A 26,611-nucleotide genomic window follows, 5' to 3' on the forward strand; every position below is an offset into this window, starting at 1 on the left:
TTATAGATATAGGGGATAGTCAGAGAAAATTCCCGGAGCCAGAGATGGAGAGTCTTGTTCGTGGAATAATGAAGAATCCAGTGTCACTGGATTGGAGTTTATTTTAGATTTAGCAAGGTATGAGAAAGACTGGAAAGTTAGGAGGCTGTTACAAAGGGTTTTGAATGGTAAATAGAGGATTTTGTAGAAAGCCACTGCAGTTTGAGTAGGGAGTTTGACACAGTCACACTTGAATTTCAGGATAATAACGGATGGTTGAATAGGGGATGGATTGGAGTTGAAGGAGAGACTTGAGACAGTATCCATCGGCAAGTTATTACCCTAGTTAATGGTGAGGTGATGAGGGGTCTGCACTACAGTGGCATTGTCAGAGGAGAGGAGGCATATTTGAGAGATGAAGGAAAGGTGAGGTCAGCAGGTCTTGGCAACAGCTTTGATGCTGGGGATAAGAGAAAAATCCAGGTTGACTTTTAGCTTTCCCGTCTTTGGAACTGAGAGGTGTTCTTCTCCAGTAATAAGGAAGCAAACAGTAGGGTGCAGTAGAAAGAATACTGGATTTTGATTTAGGTGACACACTGTTATTGTAACCTTAGGTAAATTACTTCTGTTGGTAAAATGAACATTTACTAAAATGATCTAAATCCTATCATCCTGTGATACGTGGCTTTCGGAGAAGGTTCTAAGCATTTACACAGGTAGAAGTGGGAGTGGTTGGGGAAGAGAGCCGGCATCGCCTGGGATAAGCCAATAGGAACTAAGTAGCAGGTTTCAACCGCTGGGCGGTCCAGGTCAGGTGGAGCTTGGGAAAAAATCGAGGGGGGGGGGGGAGTAAGGGCATAAACATGGCTTGGGAGCTCGACCGTCTGGTTTTAGGTAAAACTGCTTCTCGCTGGGCTCCTTGAGGTGCAGGGGAAAAGCCCTTCTCGGAGACTGGTCCTTAGCCCTCCCTGGCTTTGAAATCCTGTTTCGTGGCCTCGGAGACCTAAATCCCAACGTCTCACTTGCCTAATGAAGTAGCGAAGCTCAGAGGGGCCCTGACCTTGAGGTCAACTGGGGGGCCGCTACTGGAGTCAGATCTCCCGGCACACGGTCTCTCCACTGTGAACGCTGATGTCAGCTGGGTGCTTTCCAGGTTTTAAAGCGCCTTATGTAGCCTGGCTCGGGGTTTGGCAGTTTCTATTCTCGGGGAGGAAAAGTAGAAGGAGGGAGGCTGCTGGTGGGCAGCGGGCACTCCTCCGTCCATCTGCTCCAGACAAGGCTGTAGAAGGACTGCCAGGTGGTGCAATGGATGGAAAGCCGGGCCTGGAATCTGGGGGAACAGGGTTCGCTTCAATTTCCTCATCTGTAAAATAAGCTGGGGAAGGAAATGGCAAAACCAGTCTAGTATCTCTGCCAAGAAACTCCCAAATGGGGTCACAAAGAGTCGGACACGACTGAACAACAACAAAAAGGGCCGTAATAATGCAGCCCGAGGGAGTTGTGAGGAAAGCTCTGGGTAAACTGTAAAGCCCTACGTAAATGTCGGTTCTAATTTTAGGCCCTTGCACCCGAGCCGAGGCCAGCGCCTCGGGAGGTCCGGCTAGTACGGGGCTATCGAAAGGTTAGGAGACCAGTTCCAAGGATTGCGGTGCTCCAGGGATCAAGAGGAGTAGTTCTAAAGAAGGCAAACGCCCCATAGGCTACAGTGGCGCTAGCGAGGCAGGGGGCATAAACCACGTCCCGAAGGGGGAGGTCTCTGTCCCCCTCCTCCCGCTCTTTGGTCTCGTCCGTTCGCCGGGAGCTGGGGGATGACGTCACCGCCCTCGGACCCGGCAGGGATTGGTTCGGCGAAAGGGGCGCCGGCGGCGAACGCGACAGAACGTGGAGCAACGCAGGACTGGGAGCCGAAGGTCTCGCGAGATCTGAGGGCCCTGGGTGTGGGATGGACGCGGAGCCGGGAGGAAGTGGTCCGCGGCTTCCCGGGCCTTCCTGCCGGCCCGAGACATGGCCCGGGGCCCCGGCCCGCTAGGCCGTGGCTATCCCCGCCCGGAGCCCGCCGCCATGCCCAAGAGAGGGAAACGACTCAAGTTCCGGGCCCACGACGCCTGCTCCGGCCGAGGTGAGAGCGAGGGCGAGGGGAGGGGACGGCAGGGAGGCGGGGAAGCTGAAATGGAGCCGAGGCTGCGGGGAAGGGGCGAGACGCACCGGAAGGACGGAGGAGGGAGAGAGACCTGCCGGGAAGGCCGCCAGGTGAGAGATTGTCCTGTTTTTCAGTGACTGTGGCAGATTATGCCAACTCGGATCCGGCAGTCGTGAAGTCTGGAAGAGTCAAAAAAGCTGTTGCCAATGCTATTCAGCAGGAAGGTAGGCTTTGGTGGTGCCGGGGCTGCAAGGGGCCCGAGCCATCGAGTTGTTGATCCTTTCTTTTACAGCGCGTCTGGTTTTAACTTTCTCTTAATTCTTCTCCTTTGAGCATATTGTCATTAAGTTGTTTGTTTTCATTTTATCATCCTCAGATAAGTGCTTTCCAGGGGGAACAAAGCGAAGGGACTAGCCAGAAACACCATTTTACTTAGAAGGAGATTTTCTCCTCGCTTTGTTTACACTTTATTTTATTGTTTTCCAGGGTTTTCTCTCTCGGTCTTAGTCACCTGCCTTCCAATCTATGCCTTTTGCTTTCTGATTATTTTCTCTCAGTACATGTTTTTTCCCCGAGTTTTCTTCTTTGCCATTGTCTTTTTGTTCTTCAGTCCCTGGCACTGCTCTAACATGTAGTCTCCTTCAAGTTGGGTGCTGTATACAGGGCATTTCAAAAGTCATTAAATTTTAACAGTTTTAAAACTGCATTAACATAAAGATCTTGTATTTATTATAAAGAACAACTTGTATTATAAAGATAGGACCTTGACCTTTAATTTCAGTGAAATAGGGAACTTCAGGAGGTGGAAACTCCTCATACCAATGTTTTGGCATTTTCTTTGCATTTCATTGATTCAGAGAAGTTACTTAGAGGACTGAGATGTTAAGTAAGTTTCTTTGCCAGTGGTCACAGTTCTGTATGTGTCAGAGGTGAGATTTGAATCCAGGTCTTATTGGCTTTGGGACAGGTTCTCTCTGCTCTTCCACACTGCACTAGAGTAGGTTTGATAAGTGACATGAGAATTTGGCATCCATTTTACCAAATGAATTAAATCATGGGGTAACATGAAAGTAGTATATTCTCTTTTCTACAACTTCAAATTCAGCAAACTGTTATCAGTTCAGGCACTTTGTCTTTTGCTGCAGATGCAGGTACAGAATTGGATCAGTTCTGTCCCTTAATGAGTATGCATTTTACTGGAGGTATAGCGGGGACATACACATACATGCAATTTAGAAGGATAGCTCATTCAAGTAGGGTTAATCAGGACAAATTTTGTGGAAGAAACTGAGCCTTGAAAAGATTCTGACTAGTGAATATGAAGGAAATGAAGCTCAATTGTTCAAATGCTGCATTTGAGAGATGGAATTTGAGTTCTAGGAACAGCTGTTGGTCTAGATTGGCTATTGAGTAGAATGTCTGAAGAGGGGTAATATGTGCTAAGGCTAGAAAAGGTAGATTGGAGGGACTTAAATATCAGACTAAGGAGGTTGTACATGGAGTAATGGGGGAGGGGGAGTTGAGCAGGGAAAAATGAATGGTGAGTTTGTGCCTTAGCAATGATAATGACAGCCAGCATTTATAGAGCACTTTAAAGGTTGCAAAGTACTTTATAAGTATTATCTCATTTTATTTTCAGGACAACCATGAGAGATTATATATCTTCATTTTATAGATGGGGAAACAGGCAGACAGGTTAAATGATTCACGAGTAGTAAATGTCTTGAACTCAGGTCTTCCTGACTCCCAAGTCCAGTGCTCTATCCACTGCCTAAGAAAATTATTTTGGCAGCTGGAGAATAGATTGGAGAGGGATGTGACTAGAAGAGTTTTGATCAGTTTGGAGGCAGTTGAAACAGTGGGTCCTGAAAGTGATGACCATTTGAGTGAAAATAAAAAGACTGAAGTTGTGGAAGCAGAATCAAAAGAATTTGGCAAATGATTTGATATGGATGGGGACAGTGAAGGGTAAGGATAAGGGAAAGTCAGGGAAAGATTAGGAGTTTAAGTTACAACTCTTAAGATTTGGAGAAAGGTGTTAGCTTCATAGAAATTAAATAAAAAGTTTTTAGGGTTGGAGATGATGTGAACTGAATTTAGTTTTAAACATGATGAGTTTGAGATGCTATTTGGGGCATCCAGGTAGACATCTATCCTGCTGGATGTCCAGCAGTCATTTAGAGATGCATAAGTGAAGTTTAGGAAAGCATTTAAGTTTGAATATATAGATAGGAGAGGAATCTTTGAACTCATTAGAATGAGTGATATCAAAAAAGAAAGAGGGCCTGGAACTGAGCATCCCTATTTGTTGAGCACCCCTGGGGACAAGAGATAAAGGAAGATCCAGCAAATGAAACATGAGAAATCCAAAGGAAAATAGGAGAGATCCGTATCATTGAATCTCCAAGAATGAGAGTTAATGTCAAAAATTGCAGAAAGGAAACAGAAAAGAGTGTGAAGATAAGATTTGAGAAAAGAACATGAGACTTAGCATTTAAGAGAGCAATTTCTTCTAGTTGGTGGGGTCACAGGCCAAATTACAAGAGATGAAGAAAGGAGTATTTTAGGAAGGTTTATAGATTTCCTATGAGTCTTTCAGTTAATGATAGCAGTATAGGCAGATAAGATTCAGGGCACAGAGAGAGTAGGTGAAAATTTTGTAAAGACTTTATAATATAGACCTGAACATGTTTCTAGGTACTAGGGAATTTTAGTAGATAAAGCTTCCTTCAGGGAGATAGTATCAAAGGCCAAGAAAGTGCCATTTTTAAAAAAGTTTATTTCAAGTTGGGACTTTTCTAGAAACTATTCATTGTTTTATGGATTTAAAAAATTATGGTAATTTTTCCCCTAGTTTTCCAGTGTTAAATTACCAGGTTTAAGATTCATTGAATATATCCATTCTTTTTTTACATCAGATTGGCTCATACTGCCAATATAATTTTCTCTATTTAAAATCAGTTATTACTTTGTTAGTGCATAATTTTTACCCATTTTGTTGTTCAGTCATTTTAAGTCATGCTCAACTCTCTGTGACCTCATTTGGGACTCTCTTTGCAAAGATACTAGAGTGGTTTGCCTTTTCCTTGTCCAGCTCATTTTACAGATGAGGAAATCAAGGCAAAGAGGGTTAAATGATGTGGCTAGATTTACACAGTCAGTAAGTGTCTGAGGTCAGATTTAAACTCAGGAAGATGAGTCTTCCTGACTCCAGGCCCAAGACTCTATCCATTATGCTACCTAGCTGTCCTGTTTATCCATTTACTCTGTATTATTCCTCTGTGTTACTCTTTGCATAGTCATAGTCAATATGCAGTCTTTTCAGTGCTGTTTTCAAGTTATAGTGTATATTTTCTGTATATTATTCATCTTTGTCATTAATTGCATTTTAATTTTTTACATACAGTTTAGCCATTTTTCTCATTTTGGATATTTAAGTTGCTCCCAGTTTTTTTAGTGTTAAAAACGACAACCCTAAATACAGATTTTGATTTGTTTGATAATGCTCTGAAGATATGTTCTTAATAATAGAATGATTGAGTATACTGTTAAATTGCTGTCTAAAGGTGATTCCCTTAATTTTCAGTGCTTATGCTCTGGATGGTTTCTGTTAGATTATGGCAAGCCTGACTGGCTTATTTTGTCCTTCAGGGTGGGATTTTGTTTCATCATGCTCTCCTGTCTCCTAGTGAAATCTTTGTGTGGCTTGGAAGCCTCCCAGGTCCCCACAGAAGAAGTTTTCTCTGGGGCTGGGGAGCCCTGTGACAGCAGTGATGAGATGGATGCCCAAGAGGAGAGCACCCATGAGCAAACTATCTCCAGAAAAAAGAAAAGCAAGAGGCACAAAGGTATGCATGTGGCATTATTTGCTCTGGTCTTGGACATTCCTTTCTGTAATGACACATGGAAACTACATTCCAGCAGTTTTATGAAAAGTACCAGAAGAGGCTTCTAGTCAAAGCACTGAGGAAGCTATGTAGGATGCTTATGAGAGTAGGGATGTATTCTTAGTATGTTTAATTTTTTCCATGTGTGAAAGGCATTGTAGCACCATTAGGGCAAGATGGCCTTGGAACATAACCCTACTGGGTACCCAGGGTTTATGGCAGGAGAGATATAGCAAGTCTTGACTTCCTCAAATATGTGTACAATAATATATCACGTGCCTGTCTGTGCTTTAATTGGCTTGTGAACTCCTTCCACTGATTCAGACTCAATTTAGTTTCTTACAAGATTACTTGAGGTTCAGAGCAATTAGATGACTTGCCCATGGTATTGTGGTGAAAATATCACCTTTGAAGGTTGTTATAATATTAAAACTATGGCCGCCAAGGAATTTACTTATGAAATTCCTAAAATGAAACCATCAAGTCAGAAGGAATTTATGGTGGTTTAATCACAATGGGAGTAAGAAAAGGGAGAGGGAGAGAAGTAGAGAGGAGAAAAGGGAAAGGGGTTACTCAACCTCTGGCAAGGAGCCAAAGGGAGTTCAGGCCTGGAAGGCCAAGGTAGAGAAGGAAACAGTCCTTGACTCATGTGACCGATCTGAAGGGAAGCTGTCTGAGGGCCTCCACCTTGCTCAAGCTTCTAGCACGAACTGGCGTCTAGCCCTGTCCACAGGAAGTGAGCGAATTCCAGAGGCCGCTTTCTCCGTCATTTCCTGTGCCTCACAAGTGCCAATAATGGTGGCTCAAGCTTGGCTTAGGACAGCCCACGTGGGCAGTTAGTTATTTCTGATTTGTCATTGACTAGCACATGCCCGTGTAGTATGGGTGTGCACAATTTTGGGTGCTAGACCAAGCAAGATGGAGATTTTAAAATTCACAATCCCCGGGGGCAGCTGGGTAGCTCAGTGGATTAAGAGCCAGCCCTAGAGACGGGAGGTCCTAGGTTCAAATCTGGCCTCAGACACTTCTCAGCTGTGTGACCCTGGCAAGTCACTTGACCCCCATTGCCTAGCCCTTACCACTCTTCTGCCTTGGAGCCAATACTCAGTATTGACTCCAAGACGGAAGGTAAGGGTTTAAAAAAAAAAATAAATTCACAATCCCCCCTGATGATGATTGGGGGACTAGTTTCCCTAATTGATCACTAACATAAGCGTACTGCACCCCGAAAAATTCTGATTGCAAGTGTATACAAAATTTTGCCCTCTAAGAGGAAAACTATAATAGTTGTAGATGTGGGGAAATAGAGGAGAGAGAAAGACAGCAAACCAATGTTTTGCTGGGTGCATTGACAAAAGCCAATTAGGGGGCAGTCCCCTTTGGCATAAGAGTATACATTCAAAAAAAAAATGTTCAATCAACCACAACATGGGGAAATGTAAAAAAATATTATTATTTAAATTGCAAAGTTTAAATTCCTTTTGAGAAGAATTTTAGGTAAAGAAGATGCTACCTCTCTGAATTCAGAAACTGAACTGTTGGAGAAGCCACCATGAAGAAGCCTCCAGACCACAAGCTGCACAAAAATGAACTTTGGGTGTAGTTGATTGAACATTTATTTGTATGTATACTTTCATGCCAAAGGGGACTGTCCCCTAACTGGCTTTCTGTCAATGAGCCCAGCAATTATTGGTTTTGTTCTTTTTTTTCTCTTATCCTCAAATTATTGTAATCTTTAAATTGATTATGTTTTCATGATCCTTTGGGGAAAAAAAAATTTTTTTTTTCAAATGACCACACGGGGAAATGTGAAAATAGACTTGAATCCAGGATTTCAACTCCCAGAAGCCCTTGCTCCACTTCCCCGAAATGCTTTGTAATCTCACTGAATTCTCACGTGGGCCAAGATCGAGAAGGTATTGAACCTGATTGCAAAGGCTTTTGGGTCTCTTTACTTCCTGTCTCCGCTGGCAAACAGACGTGTCTCATGATGTGAGTGAAATTTTGGGTGGGCCTTATGGCCCACTTGGCACGTGCCTTTTCTTACTTGTATATTCTTAAATTCTCAACCTTTAATAAACCTCATAAAATATAATACTCCTTGCAGAGAGAAACTAATTTCTACCTGCCCCAGTCTCCCCTAAATTTTAATCTTTACAATGGTTATATACCTAGTAAGTGGGTGTTAAAGGTGGCCAAGTCTTCAGATTCCTAGTGCTCTTGTTATTTGCCTCTCCAAAAAGTATGTGTGGCAACTGATTTTGTTATAAACAAAATTATAAGTAAATCTTTATTTCAATTCAATATTATATGTCTGTTGTGTGATTAATAGATCTTGTAGGTATATATAAGTATATGATGGTTCTTTTCCTTAAGGAACTTACCATTTAATTAGGCTATATTTAAGCAAATGAAATAATTAGAGAACAGTACAGGATAGTGGAGAATAAAAGTCTAAATTGAACGTAAATAGAATGTAAGTTCCTTGAGGTAAGGGACATCTCACTTTTGTATTTTTGACTCCTGCAGAAAGATAGAACAGTGCCTAACAGAGTATAAGTGCTTGTTTATTGATAAAGTGCCAAAATTTGTTGTTACACACAGTAATAATGAGAATACATTTCTAGTTTCATCTCTTTACTTATATTGCCAGTTGGGTTCCGTTCCCTTCATGTCACCTGTCCAAATCTAGTTCCCAAGTCATGCTTATTTTTCTTCTACAATATATCTTGGGTTTGACCTTTCCTGTCAGTTTTCATAACTAATAATCTAGGCTTAACTCATCTCTGGCTTGGGTTTCTATCATAACTACTTAACCTTGGGTCTGATCTGTAACTGCCAGGTTATTTTTCCTAACACATGTATTTTCGTTACTCACTTCTAACTGTGGTTTCAAGGGAAGGGTCCTGGATTGGAACCAGAAGACCTGAATCTCTTAAGAAAATGTTTTATTGGTAAAATAGCACTTTTGTTTTTAGTGACTTAACCCTCAGAAATAGAATTAAGCAAAACAAATTAAGACACTGACTGTATTTGAGGTTGGTAGACCTCATTCTATCCCTATCATCCATCAGTTCTCTTCTGGGAGAAGAAAATCATGCTTTGCCATAAGTCTTCTGACATGTGATTGATTAGAATTTTGGTGCTGTTTTCCTTTGCGCCATATGCATTGTAAATTGTTTTCTTGGTTTTGCTCGCTTTATTCTTCAGTTCATATTAGTCTTCTAAATTCTTCACATGTCATTTCTTATAGCTCCACAATATATTTTTTTTAAAACCCTTACCTTCCGTCTTGGAGTCAATACTGTGTATTGTCTCCAAGGCAGAAGAGTGGTAAGGGCTAGGCAATGGGGGTCAAGTGACTTGCCCAGGGTCACACAGCTGGGAAGTGTCTGAGGCCAGATTTGAACCCAGGACCTCCCGTCTCTAGGCCTGGCTCTCAATTCACTGAGCCACCCAGCTGCCCCCAGCTGAACAATATTTTGTTACATTTATATATTGCATTTTGTTCATTCTTGTTTCCAATTCTTTGCTGTCACAAAAAGTGCAACTATAAATATTTTTGTGTATGTAGGACCTTTCCTCCAAGAGACCTGAATTTTAATCTCAGCTCAAACAGTAGCTATACAACCATGGATAAATCACTTCTCTGAGCTTTAATTTTCCTTCCTAAAAAGTAGGCTTTGATATTTGTATAATATGCCTCCCAAGATGGTTCTAGGGAAAGTCTTGTTAACCTTAAAATGTTACATAGTTTGTTACTATGTAATTTCTAATATGACAGTTATTGAAATTCTTTACTGGGTCAGGTCTGAAATCCTAAATTTGGTATTTATGGCCTTCCATTTATTGCCCCTATTTTTTTCTATCCATACTTGCCTCTCCCTACTCTTCAAGATCACCCTTATCTTTGTGATCCCATTTGGGGTTTTCTCGGCAAAGATACTGAAGTGTTTTGCCATTTCTTTCTCTAGCTTATTTGACAAATGAAGAAACCGAGGTAGACAGGGTTAATAATTTGTCATATGTCCTTCGGAGTTGTCCTGGATCATTGTATTGCAAAATGTATAGCAAAGTCTATCACATTTGATTGTTAACACAATATTTCAATTACTGTGTATAATGTTCTCCTGGTTCTGCCCAATTCACTTAGTCTCCTATGTCTTTGTTTTGCCATTTAAAACACAAAAATGATTTCACTAGGTCTTTCCAGTTCTTTTCAGAATCATCCTGTTCATCATTCCTTATAGCACATCATCATCATCATATACCTCATTTTGTTTAGCCATTTCACAATTGAGGGATATCCATTTAGTTTCCAGTCCTTTGCCACCATAAAAAGTGCAGCTCTAAATATTTTTGTACAAACAGGTCCTTTCCCATTTTTAAAATCTCTTTGGGACCTAGACCTAGTATTGGTATTGCTGGATCAAAAAATGTATATTCTTTTATAACCCTTTGGACATAATTCCAAATTGCTATCCAGAATGGTTGAATCAATTCACAATTCCACCAGCAATGCATTAGTGTCCTGAAATTGCCACATTCTCTAACATTTATTACTTTCCTTTACTGTCATATTGGCTAATCTGCTAGGTGTAAGGCATTTTTCTAATTGAGAGATTTAGAACATCTTTTCATGATTATTGATAGTTTTGATTTCTTCATTTGAAAACTGCCTATTCATCAGATCCACCAATTGAACCAATTATTTTTCTTCAAAAGAAGTGATATATTGATGTTCATCCCTGACACTGGTCAAGCATTGTTGCACTTTGTTACTTAAATGAGAAAGTTCTTATCAGCTCATTGACATATAAAAATCAGTATTCTTACTCTACTTCATGAACACATAAGAATTTTATGTTACTAACATTTTTTTGTAATGTAGTGGTGCTAGGAAATGTGTACTTGGAACAATAACTTCTGGGATTAGAAAGTAGAAGAGAGGTGACTGGAGAGAAGTAGAACTGTCTGTGGTGATGGAAAGTTAAAAGTGTGGGAGTTAAAGATGGGAAGAGAAAAGACACAATTAGGGAAATTGAATTTTTAAAGTATAAAGAAATTGGAGAGGAAACAAGATGATGATGATAAAAGTTGTAGAACTTAATGAAGCAGGAACAAATGAGAAAAGGCCAGGGTAGCAGCTAGGTTATGCCAGAAAGTAGGAGTAGTGAGCACTTAAGTAGAATTGACTTTGGGTTGTATGCTTTGGGAAGGAGTTTTAAGAGATATTCTTGGAATAGGGATGGAATTCAGATAAGCTGCCAGATCTATTAGGGTAGTTTTAAGGAGAGGAATTTTTACAACATTACATTTAGTCAGTAGGCATTTATTAAGCATCTATGATGTCCTAGGTACTGTGCTAAATAAGCACAGAGTATACAAAGAAATACAAAAGATAGTCTCAGCCTTTGAGTAGCTCAGTCTAATGGGGAGGAGACATGTTAAGATTAAAATTTAGGCCAAACTGTGGCAGGTAAAAATTAGTTTCTCTCTGCTAGAAGTATTAATATTTTTATGAGGTTTATTAAGGATTAAGAATTTAAGAAAATACAAATAAGAAAGCACGTGCCTGGGTGGGCCGAGAGGCCCATTCAATTTGACTTACATAATGAGATGTGTCTGGTTGGAAGCGGAAACAGGAAAGAAAAAAACCATAGGCAGAGACTCCTTAAATAATAATTTGTTCTTGGCCCAGGTGAGAATCTCAGTGAGATTAGAGGGGATCTTGGGAACTAGAGCAAGGACTTCTGGGGATTGGAGTCTGGGGTTCAAGGCTTCATTTTTACAGACAACATAAAAAACATATACATACATACAAACAATATGTGTGTATGTATATATATTGTCTCCTAGATCTATATCTGTCTCTCTCTGATTACAAATAATCAGCAGGAAAAGCACTCAGAATGTAAGGGGATTGAGATAGGCTTCCTGTAGAATGTTGGGTTTTAATTGGGATTTAGGGAAGCCACGAGGCAGAACAACATTTCAGGCATGGGAGATGATTAGTTACAATTCTTGGAGTTGGGCGATAGTATGTCTTGTTTGAGGCCATTTGTCACTGGATCACTGAGTATGGTGGGAGTGCGGGGGGAGGGGGGGTGTTATGAAGTGTAAGAAAGTTGTAGAAAGGTAGAGTAGGAGGCAGGTTATGAAGGACTTTTGAATGCCAAAAACAATTTCATATTTAATCCTGGATGTTATAGGGAGCCACTAGAGTTGATTGAGTTAGGGGGAAAAGGGTGACATGGTTGGACTTATGCTTTAGGAATAGCGTTTTAGTGGTTGAGTGAAGAATGGACTTGAGGGCAGGCACAGACCCCCCAGCCAGTTAATGTAATTGTCTATGCCTGAAGTGATGAGGGTCTGCACCAGACCCATCCTGGACCAGGGTGGTACCTATATCAGAGGAGAGAAGGGAAAATATGCAAGAGATGTTAAAAATGTCAAATCTTGACAAGCTAGACTTTGTCCTTGTGAAATCTAGAAGGCAAGGACTTTGGTTCAGGGAAAGGATTTGAGGGAAATGTTGCTTAGATCATTAGACCATATACGCATATAGGATGTTTGTACCACACACACACACACACACACACACACACACACACACGCAGATGTTTTCTAGAGGGTGCATGCACACACATACCAATATGCACCTGAACACTTTAAGTTGAGTCAGTTTAATTGACCCTGTATAATGGTCTATGTATCTGTTCTGATTATAGTTTACACTCTTGATATTTACCCTTACTATTGTGAAATCATTTTTGTGCATTAAATGACAAAATAAAGATGTCAGGGGAAGAGTTACCCATATGAGATTAATGATATTTTAATTAAATATATTTGTGTAATGTTTTATTCTTTAAAAAAGACCTTTTATAGGATCTACATTGATCCTCCTCATAGCCTTGTGAGATGGGTAGGGCATATATTATTATCTCTATTTTATAGGGAAGTAAACCAAAGTTAAGAGTTGGATCATAGCTCTAGAGCTATTAAGTCCCCAAAGGATACCTTGCTTAATCTCATATTACATAGGAAGGAACTGAGTCCCAGAGAGGTTAGGTGACTTGCTCAGTTGGCTCTCAAAGATGATATCAGAGGCGTAATTTGAATGTAGGCCTCCCTGGCCCTAGAACAAATCTAGAGTCAGACTATAAGAAGGGGGATCGTTTACTTTTAAATTTTTGTGTCCTGAGCACAGTACCTGGTTGCATTATAAACCTTTAATAGGTATAGTAGAGGAGAGAGCACTGGAATTGGAGACAAGAGGACTTGAATTCACATCCACTTCTGACATTAACCTTGAGACCATATGTAAAGTGTGAGATTTAGTTTCCTTATCTGTACAAAGGGAGTAATAATAGTGCTTACCTTATAGAGTTGTCATGATGATCAGATTAAGTGCTTTACAAAACATAGAACAGTATATAATGGTAGATTTTGTTAGTGTTGCTTTGGACATGTGTTTTCATTGGCTCTTTCCAGTGAGAAATCTGCCTCTAGGGAAACATCAGCAATTGTTCTATAATTTATAATCTCAGAGAGAGTTGCTTAAGGTATTAAATGTTTAAGTGACTTCCCCAGGGTTACATATCTGGTGGTAGTATGTCAGAAGCAAGACTTGAATCTAGATCTCCTTAACTGAGGACAGCTTTCTTAGCTCTTATTATGATAAAATGCTTGTTGAATTGAAAGAGATTAAGTGCTTTTAATTCTCACAGTTGATGAGTTAGTAGCAAAAGTTAGACTAAGGTAAATTGAATCCAAATTAAGTCTTCTTGAAGCAGCTTGTGATGTAATAAATGTTGGAACATAATAGAAGTGAATATTAGATTTGACATTAGATAAGCTAACACTTAATAGTTATTTGATGTTGCCTAATAATTTATCCTCTCTAACATATCTCCTTAAATGTAAAATTAAAAAAAAAGTACTTGCCTTGGCTACCTCAGAAAGTTGTGCTGAGTAAATAAGATTACTTATGTATATATGTATGTATATATATGAAACATTTTATAATTTATAAAGTAATATATAACAGCAAAGCTCTTGTTATAATATTACCTCTCAGGGAAAGTCAAGGGTGAGCCTCTTTCCTTTGGGTGGTTGGTACCAGAAATCATCTAGGAACCTTCTGTTTGGGAGCTGCTCTAATTGTCATCAATCAATAAGCATTTATTAAGTAACTGTTACGTACCAGGCACTGGTAGGTTCTGGTGATAAGATTACAAAAATGAACTAGTCTCTGGCTTCAGAGTGCTTACATTCTGGTTGGGAGCTAATTTGTACATGCAGAGGTAGATACAAAATAGACACAAAGTAATTTAGGGGAGGGTGCCTTCAAGATTAGTAGTTTAGGGGAATTAGGAAGGATTTCTTAAAAAGTGTTGATTATACTGAGGCTTGAAGGAAACTAAGGATTCTAAGAGAGTTGAGGAGAAACTCTAAGCATGAGAGATGGCTTGTACAAAGGCATGGAGAACAGAGATGGAGTGAAATATGTGTTGGAAAAACAGTAAGATGATGAGTGTGGACTGTAATGTGCTGAATATCAGGGCTGTGGAAGACCTTTGAATTGCCAAATAGGGCTTTATATTTTTTTTCTGGAGGTGATAGAAGATCCTCTCCATCACAGGAAAATACTAGACTCTAAAAGGTAGAAAACAGTTTCCAATATAAGTTTAAGTTACAGAAGAAAAAAGGCTGAAATTCTGCCTCTTTTTCATTCTATTTCAGAAGACCCTGAAGGGGCTGTTGGAGAAGAGTATCCCATGGATATTTGGCTATTATTGGCCTCCTACATTCGTCCTGAGGACATAGCGAAATTTTCCCTGATTTGTAAGAACGCCTGGACCGTCACTTGCACTGCCGCCTTTTGGACCAGATTGTATCGAAGGTGCGACTGAAGTGAGCTTAATATGCTATTTGTATAGCTGACTTCAGTGCTACCTGTGGCTTGGAGCTGTTCCCTGAATGATGACCCCTTTTCCTGGTGCTTTATCCCATGCTATGTTCATTTTCCTGATCTTGAATGCCTTTCTTTCTAATTTATATTTACTATTTTTAACTCAACTGCTATCTTTTCTGTGACTGTTCACCTCTGCATCTTCCTCCAGCAGAGTGATGCCCTAAGTTCCCCTAAGAGACCTTTCTATGACCTTTCAAGTGGAACCTTTCCTTGTAAAACTTAACTTCTGGAGACACCTGTTTTCTTATACTCTCAAGTTGATTGATGAATTAGTGGTGCCTCTTTTCCATCTGAGAAGTTTAGCTCCTGTAGTCAGTTTTGAAATTTCATAGTACCATCTTTTGCTTGTGTTGCCATATCTGTATTAGTAGTATTCATGAACTGCAGAGGTGAGAACAGCTTGTGTATTTAATCAAAAATCCTCTCTTTGGTTACTGGGAATAGGGGTGCAATAGAAAAAGTGAAGGTGAGGATGTAGTGGGGGTAGAGAGGTCTACAGGCAGCCACTCCATTATGCAGTTTTTTAGGTGCTAGACAGCTAGGGTAATAGGATGGGTCTCCCTTCCCTGGTGTTTACTCTTCTTGTTTCCTCATTTTTGTTTCTAGTAAAGGACTTAGGCTCATTATAATAAAAATAACTAGCATTTCAGATTTTTGTTTAGACCAGGGTCTTTCTGGCTCTTGTGTCCTGCCTCATTTCAAATCATCTTCTCTTGTTTTTACTGCAAGTTTAGAGAATCTTCTAAATGATTGCAATTCCAGTAGTGAAGAGGGAACCAGGATGGTAATGTTGAGGATTTATAAGTGCACAATATATGGAAATTTGGAGATTATATATCCATCTGTATTTTGTATGGGAGTAAGCAGAATTGCTGAGAGGTATTAGGAAGGTGATGGTTCTTGTGGGCTGGCTGAGTACACCTTAGTGGGACAGAATAGCCAAGTTCTAGCTCATCTGATTTCAGCCGAGTAGTGGTCCTGGTCTGGCATGCTGTTGTAGGGATCGTTCACATGTTGGTATGGGTAACGTGTCCTGTTTCAGGCACTACACGCTGGACGCCTATCTGCCCCTCCGCCTGCGGCCGGAGTCTATGGAGAAGCTGCGCTGTCTCCGGGCATGTGTTATCCGGTCTCTGTACCACATGTATGAGCCGTTTGCTGCTCGAATCTCCAAGAATCCGGCCATTCCAGAGACCACTCCCAGCACTTTAAAGAATTCCAAAGTAAGTAAGAGGGAAATGGGAAGCTTGTTAATGGGGTTTGGGACTAATAGTCTCATGTGCCTTTGGGGATACATTTTTATACCAATTCCATTAAGGCTGTTCCCCGGCCAGAGTGCTGGAGGGGGAGGCAGGAGGTTGTGACCTACTAGGGGACAAACACTGGCTATCTTAGTTTAGAAGAGTCAGTTCTCTGAAATAGTTTCTTTTTTTTTTGTTGGGATGGTTTTTTGCAACCTTCACTGTTAAAACCTTTCTCTGAATTTTGTGGAGTTCCCTGTTTTCTTGATACTGGTTTATAAGCATTCTGTTGACTGACTATTGGGACACTAGGTGGAGGTATTGTTGGGGTTGGGCTAAGAAGAGTACAATACAGTTTACTTTCCACAAGAGAATGGTAGAAGTTGATTTCTTTATGTGGATTAATAGATGTTTTTAGAGAGTGATAACATAAAAAATACTTTTTATCATAAAACAAAATGAAAACATTGGTACACATGAAAATGGCAAGCTTTTTTTAAGCCTTTTCTGTGGCTCTTAAGATCTAAACCTTCCTTTTCTCATTCTGCTGATGTTGAATATCCTGCATTTTTAATTATTTGAAACCTTCTGTCTTTGAGAAGTCTACCAGTTATTTTACTTTTATATCTTCTATGTTTAGTTGAGTATCTGATTGCATCAGATTCAGCATAGATCTCTTAGTAGCAAATTCTTTCTCTTTTCCTCTTACTTTGGAATCTCCCTAAATGATGACAGTATTTCTATCTAGGCAGTTTGGCATTTCTGGGTCTTAGGGGAATTAATTTCTCAGATTGTTTCCTAGTTAGTTAGCTGTTTGTTATCTACCTACTCTCCAGCTCTATATTTCTTGAGTTTTCTGCTTCAACCTTGAAAGCAGATTCCATGTCTTAATTATCTTTATATCTCCTCCAGTGCTTAACACAGAGCTCTTGTATAGTCAGTAGGTGTTGACTTGAATTACGGGTCACTTTGATTACTTTGCCCCAGATCCCACAACCTAATATTCTTCCAAGCCTTCTCAGGTCTGTTATACTGTTGCTTTAATTAAAAGGAAAGATACAATCTTTCTTGCCCCCTTCATTTCACATCTTGAGTGACTGCATAGCTTTCCTTACACTTTGATTAAAAGAATACTGTTCATTTGGCATTATTATATGCATTATACACTATAGTAGTTTTAAGTTCCCTCTTCCTCCTGTCAACTGAAAGCTCAGAGTCAGGATTATATATAAGGGCTGGCTATCAGCAAAGCTCCCAGGTTAGCATTGTGTTACTCAGTGGATTCAGGGCAGGAGCAGAATGCATGGCGAATAGAATTCTTACTCAACAGCTGCTTATGCTTCTAATGTGGATGGATGGTGTGCCATTTGTAGTGTTTACATAGTAAACTTCTCAAATGTTAGACTGGTGATGGTGAACTTGGGGTTCATCTCATAAATTTATACCCCTAGTTTGGTTGATTGCAGGAAGTAGAGTGACATTGGGCGAACTCCTAGAGACACATCCTAGCGGCTCCAGTGCAGAATGCAAATGCTATGGCTAAGTTGATCTTAAATACCTATCTCCTCATATTTGTATTTCTGCTTGTTAAATTGGAGGAAATGAAATATAAAAAGCCGGAGTGGAATGACAGTGAGGGTCTTTTCCAAACCCGGGCAGTAAGCTCAGGCCGCCATGGCTTCTTCTATGCCTTTGTGTTATATTTTATATTTTTCTGAGATTGAAGAGGGTTTGGGAACTGGAGTGGCAGGTGTCCCATGCATGGCCTTGCCAGTTATGTGCCCATAGTCGCATGGCATTCAGGGAGCTGCTGGCATGCCTGTAGGAGAGCTGTCCCCGGTCCTCAACTCCAGCTTTTCGTATTTGATTCTCCCCTCTTTCTCTTTTCAATAGCATAGCTTGTGTGGGACACTGGAGCCGTTGTGATGGCAGCAGAAGTATTTGCCCCCTAAAGCCAAGCCCATTATTTTTGATGGAACAGCAGGACGTACAGGGCATGTCTGAAGGGCAGGACAGCCAGCACGGCGGACGACCCACCCCCTACCCCCTGGGAGGTACTTCACTTCTTGTGCTTAACCCTAGCTGTAGCTTGGCTACCACCAAGGGGCTGCTTAGACTAATGCAGCCTGACTATAGTTTTCAGATGGGCCTTCTGCTCCGAGGAGGTCTTGAGCTGCTTACCTTTATCATAGGGGCGGGATTTTCTCTGCCCAGCTTTATGGCCTTGCTGGCACCTTGCCTGGTGGCTGCTGGCTATCCTTTGGTTTCAATATGGAGATGTGGCCTACTGAATCAGAGTGAATGCACCAGTCTCTATAGCCCACACCTCTCTATTTTAAAAATGAGAGCAGCAGGGGTGACCTTGACAGATACTGAAGTTAACACTATTGGTCCCCTCTTCTTGGTGCTGGGCAACCTTGGGATTTTCTAGTTTTATGTGCAAAATAGTGTTGAGTTGGGGGGCTCTCACTTAGCCAGTGCCTTGCAGTGCCACTGTAGATGATACTCATTGTAGGTGGTATCAGAGTTATCAATCAGGGAGGTTGCTGATGCTGATTTTGTTTCAGTTTACAGTCTATTGTGATGTTTTTTATTTCCTTATAACAGTGTCTGCTTTTCTGGTACAGAAAGATTGTTGGGAACAGACAAGAACCAATGTGGGAATTTAACTTCAAGTTCAAAAAACAGGTATGAGCTCCAACATCTTATTTGGGTTCAGTGAGCAACAGCCCTTGCATCTGGGGGTGGAGATATGGAATGGGGTGGGTAGAAGAATGTCTTTATTGAGACTCCAACTACAGGACTTTCTCAAGGATTTTGACATACTCAGGGGATTTCCTCTTAGTTGATATTTTCTGTTTTTTTAAGTCTTAGGTCTTTTAAGAATTTAATCAAAACAACCGATCCTTTGGATGGAATAATCAGAACCATTATTCTGATTCTCATTCAGGATTTTCTCATTGGCTACATATGGCTTCCCTTGGGTTTTTTTAAACCCTTACTTTCTGTCTTAAAATTGATATTAAGTATCGATTCCAAGGCAGAAGGGAGGCAGCTAACTGACTTGCCAAGGGTCATACATCTAAGAAGTATCTGAGAAATCACATTTGAACCCATCTCCAGGCCTGCCCTCTGTCCCCTGAACCACCTAGTTAGTTACCCATATACCCCTGTTGCTTTCTATTAACAATGCTGCTAGGTCTTTCTTCCTTTTAAAAATCTGTCCTAACACTGGAAATGGGTTTCCTCTTAGGAGATGAATGACATATAGCCTAAAATTCCCAAATATAGAATGTTGCTTTTGCCGAAGAGGCTTCCATACCAAATGGGAACTTTCAGAAAGATAAGATTTCTCCCAGGGAGACAATCAAATGTGATTGACTTTGCTACTAATAACAATGCAATGATCCAGGACAATCTGGAGGGACTTATGAGAAAGAATGCTATCCATATTGAGAGAAAGAACTGTGGGAATAGAAATGCAGAAGAAAAACATGATTTATCACTTGTTTATATGGGTATAGGATTTGGGGTTTTGGTTTTTAAAAGATCACTGTATTACAGAATTGAATAATAAGGTATCAAGTGATAACCCAGTGGAATTGTTTGTCAGTTCTGAGAGTGGGGAGGGAAGATAAATCAGGTAACCATGGAAAAATATTTTAAAAGAAATAAAATTAAAAAAAGATTCCTCTCAGGGTATATGGTGATGATGATTGAGGTTTTTTAAGTGAGGCTCCTTTTGAAAATTTGCCTAGGGGATCTTGAATTTAAACTTAATCCACTTTTGTGCATAAAAATTGCCTAAGTGAAATTATATTTTTAATTATGCAATAATAGCCAGCATTTGTGTAGTACTTAAGGTTCACAAAAATTTGCTTTACAGATCTCATTTTAGCCTCACAAGAATCCTGGGAGGTAGGTGCTATTATAACCCCCATTTTACAGAGGAGGAAACTGAGGCAGGCAGAGGTTTGTGACTTACCCAGAGTCACATAGCTTTTAAGTGTCTGAGGCTGGATTTGAACTCGGCTTTTCTGATTCCAGGCCTAGTACTCTATTTACTATTACTTTGCCACCTAGCTGCCAAATAATATAAAGGGAGATAGTTATATTTTTTATTACTCAGAGAAGAGCAAATGTTTTTGTGCTCATTTGTAGGTAATCACAGTTTCTAGGAGCTTTTGTGCCTATGTTTTGTAGGTTGTTTAGGATTTGGAGTATATAGCTGGTATATGTCAGGCTTAACTTAAAGCTGTGATGTCTAAAAGTGCAAATGCTTTCTACCGTGATTGTCTTTAAAACCCACTCTATTATATTGACTTGTCTATTTTTTACCACTTTACCCACTTTGTTCTCCCACTTGTTTCCTCTACTGAGTTGCTTTACAAATAAAGTTTATTCCCTGAAATATAAAGACATTCTGGGGGAAGTGCTTTTGTAAAGTGAATCACCTTTTGATTGATTTTTTTCTTTTTATGTAATTTCTGGGAAAGAAAGTGAATGTATTTGACTTGGGGAGCTTTTGTTGTATTTCTGGGGAGCAAATTCTTGGTCCTGATATTTAGTTAAGATATTCCTAGTCCCCTAACTTTTTCTTAAATGTGAAACATTAGAGAAACATCTTAGGTAAATTCATGTTAAGATGGCATTTTGGATTGGGACAGACATAACAAATTTCTAACAAGGGAGCCATAGGAGCTTAGTGACTATGACAGAGCAACCTTTAGTTTCTTCTGCTCAAAATAATTCTTAATTCTTTCAGGGAGTAGTGACCAGAGTTTGAGTATCCTCTTCTTCTCTATCTCTTTGTACGCAGCATAACAAGCAGAAAGTCTACTTGTCATACCCTGGGTGGCATTTTCCTAGGGGTTGCGCATTTGCTACAGCTTATTAGACATCCAGGAATATTGACTTATTCAATGAAGTACAAATCCTTACAATAGAAGGCCTATTATTATTATAAGTAGTAATCTTTTTAATAATGTAAAGTTTTCAAAGCACTTGTCATATTCATAGAATTGTAGGTTTAAAAGACTTTAGAGGGTATTTATTTAGTCCAGCTGTCTCATTTCACAGATGAGGATACTGAGGTCCAGAAATGTTATTTTCCAGAAATGGATAGCTCAAAGTCATAAAAGTCTAATGACCAAAGCTGGGATACCTCAGTGTCAAGTTCATATGAATTTGCTTCTCCTCATGGTTTTGTGAACTAAAGGCAGATATTACTTAGGCAGATATTAATCCTCATTTAGAGATGAATAAATTGAGGTTTAGAGAAATGATTTCCCAAGGACCACAAAAATAATACCTGGTTGGGATTGGAACAGGGATTCTTAACCTGGGATCCATAAACTTAGTTGTTTTTTTTTTTTAGTACCTGTAGATTTTATCTTATGCATTTAAAAACATTATTCTGAGGTTTCCAAATGTTTCATCAGAATGCCAAAGGAGATCATGACATAAAAAATGGTTTAGAACTCCTGGGCTAAAACAGAGGTCTTAATCATCTACATTTTCTATATTGCTTCTATGTCTTGGTAGTATTGTAATAAAATGTATTAATTTAAATAAAATCTACCCCTTTAATAAAATAATTGGTAAATCATTATTTGTCATTTGTCAGAACATAGAAATATTGTGCCATTAATAACATTTGTATTTAAAATATTATTTGCATTTAAAGTATTATTCATTACAACAGGATTTTTCCCTATATCAGCTCTGTTTAGAAGTTTATTGAGAGATGAAGTTATAAATTCAACCAAATTAAAGTTTTGGTCTATACCTAAACCTAAATAAGCATGTTGCTTCCCATCATAGATACCACAGTATAAAGGATAAGAGGACTGAGTCTTGGCCTCTGTATTGCTACTCATTGGCTATCTGATCTTGGGAAATCATTTAGTATATCTGAGCCTCAGTTTCCTCATCTGTAAAATGTTGGCCTCTTAAGTTCCCTCTGTTCTCTAACATTGATTCTTTCCTCCCTCCTTCCCCAAATTCTTACCTTCTGTGTTAGTAGACTCAATATTAAGTATCCATTCTAAGGCATATGAGAGGTAAAGATTAGGCAGTTGAGGTTAAGTGACTTGCCTAGGGTCTCACACAGCTGAGAAATGTCTGATTTGAATCCAGTACCTGCCATCTCTATACCTGGCTCTTAATTCACTGAGCCACCGAACTGCCCCTCTAATATTGATTCTAAGTTGGCTATAACTTCATTTAAAAAAAAAAAAGATTCATTGTTGGACTTTTAAGTGAATCCTAGGACACCATGTGTCTTTTCCTACTCTTATGCTGAAGGCTGGGCTTTTTGAAAGTGTTTGTTAAATTAGAAAGCGCTATATAAATAATAAATTCTTATTGTTGTTCCTTCTTTGCTTACCTTACTATCCTTAGTTGTTGCACATAGGTGAAGCAGAAGATAGCAGGTATTAGATTCGGCAGAGGTTTCTCATTGGTGTTACCCTAGAAACACTTATATTTTTCTAATCCATTGAGTTCATTTTTAGTTCTCTTTAGTCCCCTAGGTTAAAGAGCAAGTGTGTGGGAGGTCTGCAGCCTCCTGTTCAGTATGAAGATGTTCACACCAACCCAGACCAGGACTGTTGCCTCCTACAAGTTACCACTCTCAATTTCATCTTTATTCCCATTGTCATGGGCATGATTTTTACTCTGGTAAGTGAAGATAGGATGAATCATTAACTAAACAACCCTATTGGATTATACTAGAAATTTATCTAGCTAAAAGAAACCTGACTGCACAGTAGGATATGAAAGAAGACCTGACAGTGGTCTTTAGGCTAAGCTTATAGATGAAGATTCAGAATCGTTTCCCATAAGTCTGAGGGTCTTGCCTATAGCTAGGGTATGAGAGAGAAGAGAAAGTAATGAGAGCAGACAACGGGGAAAAGACCATCCTAGGTGTTTAGAAGGTTCACTAGCCCCCAAATCAGATCCTCCTGGCTTGTGGGCATATGGATTTTTGGAGAGGGTAGTCAGCTGAGATCCCTCTCTCCTGTCTGAATATTGAACTTTGATGGTTCACAAACATTATTGGAGGCTCTAGTTGTTGGAGAGATGATAATGAGTTTCAGACACAAGATGGGCCTCAGGGCATACGGATGGCGCCTAACCTAAGATGCAAGTTGACACCCATTGTGTATAGTCTCAACTATTTGAGTTAGTTTACCATCTGCTATTTTTATACCTCTGGCACATTGTCCCATTTTTTATCATTTGGTTGGCAGCTAGAAGAGGAAAAATTATGACATTTAGTTTTTCATGCCTTCTAGGTTTATAGCTAAGGATCATTGTGTTTATTTTTAGCCTAAAGAGCTTAAACTGGGATGAAGTTATAAAATTCATCTTAAATTATATTTCTTTACAAGGCGGTTTTAGTCATTTAAATTTATGGAATAATTGTGCTGCTTTTTGGATTTGAGCAGTTTCTGTGAATTCTTGTTAGTTTTTTTTATAGAGTATAATATGTAGCAAATTAAACTTGCTTCATTTGAGGGATTGCTTCATGGGTCTATTCATTTTGCTTTTTCCTTTCAGTTTACCATTAATGTGAGTACTGACATGAGGCATCATCGAGTGAGGCTGGTGTTCCAGGACACTCCTGTCCAGAATGGTCGGAAACTACGCAGTGAACAGGGTGTACAAGTCATTTTGGACCCCGTGCACAGTGTTCGTCTCTTTGACTGGTGGCATCCTCAGTATCCCTTCTCCTTGAGAGCATAGTCACTGCCTCCTGTTGGGGCAGCCCTGAGCCAGTTGGATAATCCGTTAGTCATCAGAATACAACTAGGAAGGGGGCAGCTGGATTGCCTTTCCTGTTGGTAACTCAAAATGCTGCTCAATTTCTGGGGGCTCTCACATGGGGCAACAGAAGAATCAAGGGGAGAAACAATGATTTGTAAACCTATTTTAATGTAAATTCTGCATTTGAAAGGAAAAACCTGGCCCTGTTCTTTGCTTTAAAAGCCCTTTTGGTGCTAATGAGTTTGGTGTCCTTTATTTTATTAACCCCAGTGAAAATAGATGATTTTGATTTGAGAAGAGCTCAGCTTTTTTGAATCCCAAACTGCCAAGCTTTTGCATTCCTCTGTGGATCTGAGTCCCTTGTTGGCCCTTCTGCATTTAAGCAAATTTTCTTTCCTCTAGGAAATAAAACAGGTGGTAGAGTTCTCAGAACTTAATCATAATGATTTTTTAAAATGGAGATATTTATTGTTTTAAATCTCCTTTGGCCACATAGTAATTTTAGATGCTTCTCTACATAATGCTTGAATTTGGGATTTCCTGAGATATATTAAAAGAGGTAGCAAGATGTATCTGTAGATGAAAAGTGAGGATTTGAAATTTGTCTTCTGTTAGGTGATAGTGAAATTTTACAATGAAAAACAGGAAAGTTCTACAGGGAAGACATTGTTATTCTTTTAGAAATAAGCAGGGGGACATTTAAACCATTAAAAGAATAAAAGTGATTCATCAGTTCTTTTGTAAAATTGGCTTCCTGGGCTAAATAGGAAGTCCTGATATACCTTACCTTACTTTGCATTTAGCTGCCTCTGAGGTCAGCCTGGTTGCCTCCTGAAACCTGATGTGCTGCAGCTTTTGCACATGTGTTTATTTCCTGTAGTAGAAAGGGGGTAAAGTGTTTCTGAAGCTGGTGATCTAAGAAAAGAGAACCACTGTTTTCTGTAAAGCTACCTTGCTGATTTCTGATGATCTTAAGGTATCAGTGATGGTGGTAGTGCTTGGCTGGGTAGCTGGATCACATTTAGAGGTTAGCACCAAAATGAAGCTTCCTATGTGTCAACCCTGTGGAGGGAACTAATAACATAGGTCAAGTCTCTAAGTAAATATTTACCCCTTTGCTTTTTCTACTGCATGAGTGCTGGAACATGCTCCTGAGGAATTGCTGCCTGATAATGCAGCTCTGTCTGTCTTTAGGCCTGTCCAGCCTCATTCCATATTTTGTGTGGTAAAAGAACTGTAAACAGGATGGGAGACTAGGATGGCAACAGCAGCATTTGGGGTTGTCCCCAAGGTAAAGGAAGATTCCTTAAAAACCCTACTATATAAAACTGGCCCTGCTCCTTTTTTTTTTTGTAGTGAGATGGCCTAATAGGCTCCCTGAAATCAAACTACAGGATATATAGGATGACTTTGGAAGACTGAAATGAAATTATCTCTTCCATATGTGTTTTGATTTGACTTCTGTCTTGTTCATCTCCTTTCTTCTTACAAAATCAAACTTGAAGCTTATTGTACAAAAACAGTGCCAACACTAGATTTTGGCTCAGCTGTCTAGTTGGCATAAGGCTCCTCATTTCTCAGATTTAGTGATTAATCAGAAGATCTTGGTTTGAATGCTAACTTTGCTAATTTTAGTGACTAGGTGATTTTAGGCAAGTCACCCCTCTAAGCTTTGAGTTTCCTCATTTGTAAAATGGAAAAAATATCTGCCTCACAATTTGGTTGTGAGGTAAGTGCTTTCTAAACTTTGAAAGCACTGTGTGTGAGTTGTGTCATTAACTTTGTGGCCTTAGATGTGCCATTTGCCCAGGTACTATTTCTAGACATTTTTTATCATGGATGGGAGGTGGGGGGAGAATAGATTTGCATGCTCCAAAGCCTTTAACTTTGAGGATGCTTCTCTCTTCCCCACTCCTACATTTATGTGATGGTTATGGGTAATGGAATGTTTTGGCCTGCAAGTTTTAACACTTATACTTTCCTTCCATTTTTTTCCCCCTATGAATTAACTGTCTTCCAAGAGAATCTGCTTAGGTAAAAGGGCCTATAATTTCTCCCCTAGAGATGGGTGTGTAGTTGTATGACTCATTGGGATTTGAATTACACTTGATTCCCCCCACTTTCTTCATAAAACAGGAAAATGAAATGACAGGAAATATTTTTGGAGAAGGAAAAAAGAAGAGCAAGGCTCTATGTGCCATCCTTCTGCTGCATAAACTAGTATTTGCTACTGAAATAGAACATGTTATGTATATATTTATAAATACATATGTACACAGTGCTGCATGTATATAAAAATTCTTCACACTTACTCATTGGGTATTCTTAATGGGTTACAAATGGGGGGGGGAGTGCTGCTGTCATGCTGAGGGGAGCCTAAGGTGATGGGAAGGGAACCTGGGTAAAATACACAGCACTTCACAGAATGGAGGAATATTTCCTGCCTGAACTGCCTTGCCCTGACTACCCTTTGGGGCTAAGCAAACCTTAAGGAAGATGGGGACACCCAGGTGGTGCCTTCATTCACTCCAGCCCTGAACCTTGCAGTGCCTATAGAGACCTGAAGATCTTAAGTTTTCCCACCTGAAAAATGGGTCTACGCTGCAATCCCACC

At 39.8% G+C, this 26,611-nt stretch overlaps 1 protein-coding gene across 9 annotated transcripts; it reads left to right on the forward strand.

Annotated features, from left to right (window-relative positions):
* The first annotated feature begins 546 nt into the window (after positions 1 to 546).
* Positions 547 to 26,308, forward strand: TMEM183A (transmembrane protein 183A). 9 transcript variants are annotated; one of them, XM_001364528.4, is made up of 8 exons: positions 547 to 2,098; positions 2,254 to 2,343; positions 5,809 to 5,967; positions 14,755 to 14,914; positions 16,029 to 16,209; positions 18,835 to 18,915; positions 22,753 to 22,908; positions 23,791 to 26,308. In XM_001364528.4, exons 1-8 carry the CDS (start codon positions 1,984 to 1,986, stop codon positions 23,974 to 23,976), a joined length of 1,128 nt encoding a protein of 375 aa, XP_001364565.1. In that variant the 5' UTR covers positions 547 to 1,983; the 3' UTR covers positions 23,977 to 26,308. The 9 variants fall into 9 exon arrangements, with proteins under 9 accessions (XP_001364565.1, XP_016285567.1, XP_016285568.1 ...); XM_007481170.3 differs by having other exon boundaries at positions 1,751 to 2,098; positions 5,771 to 5,967; XM_016430081.2 differs by lacking the exons at positions 16,029 to 16,209; positions 23,791 to 26,308 and adding an exon at positions 18,121 to 18,281 and having other exon boundaries at positions 1,375 to 2,098; positions 5,771 to 5,967; positions 18,855 to 18,915; positions 22,753 to 22,895.
* Positions 26,309 to 26,611: the final 303 nt, after the last annotated feature.

The sequence above is a fragment of the Monodelphis domestica genome, chromosome 2 (genome assembly GCF_027887165.1).
Source record: "Monodelphis domestica isolate mMonDom1 chromosome 2, mMonDom1.pri, whole genome shotgun sequence".
Lineage (NCBI taxonomy): Eukaryota > Metazoa > Chordata > Mammalia > Didelphimorphia > Didelphidae > Monodelphis > Monodelphis domestica.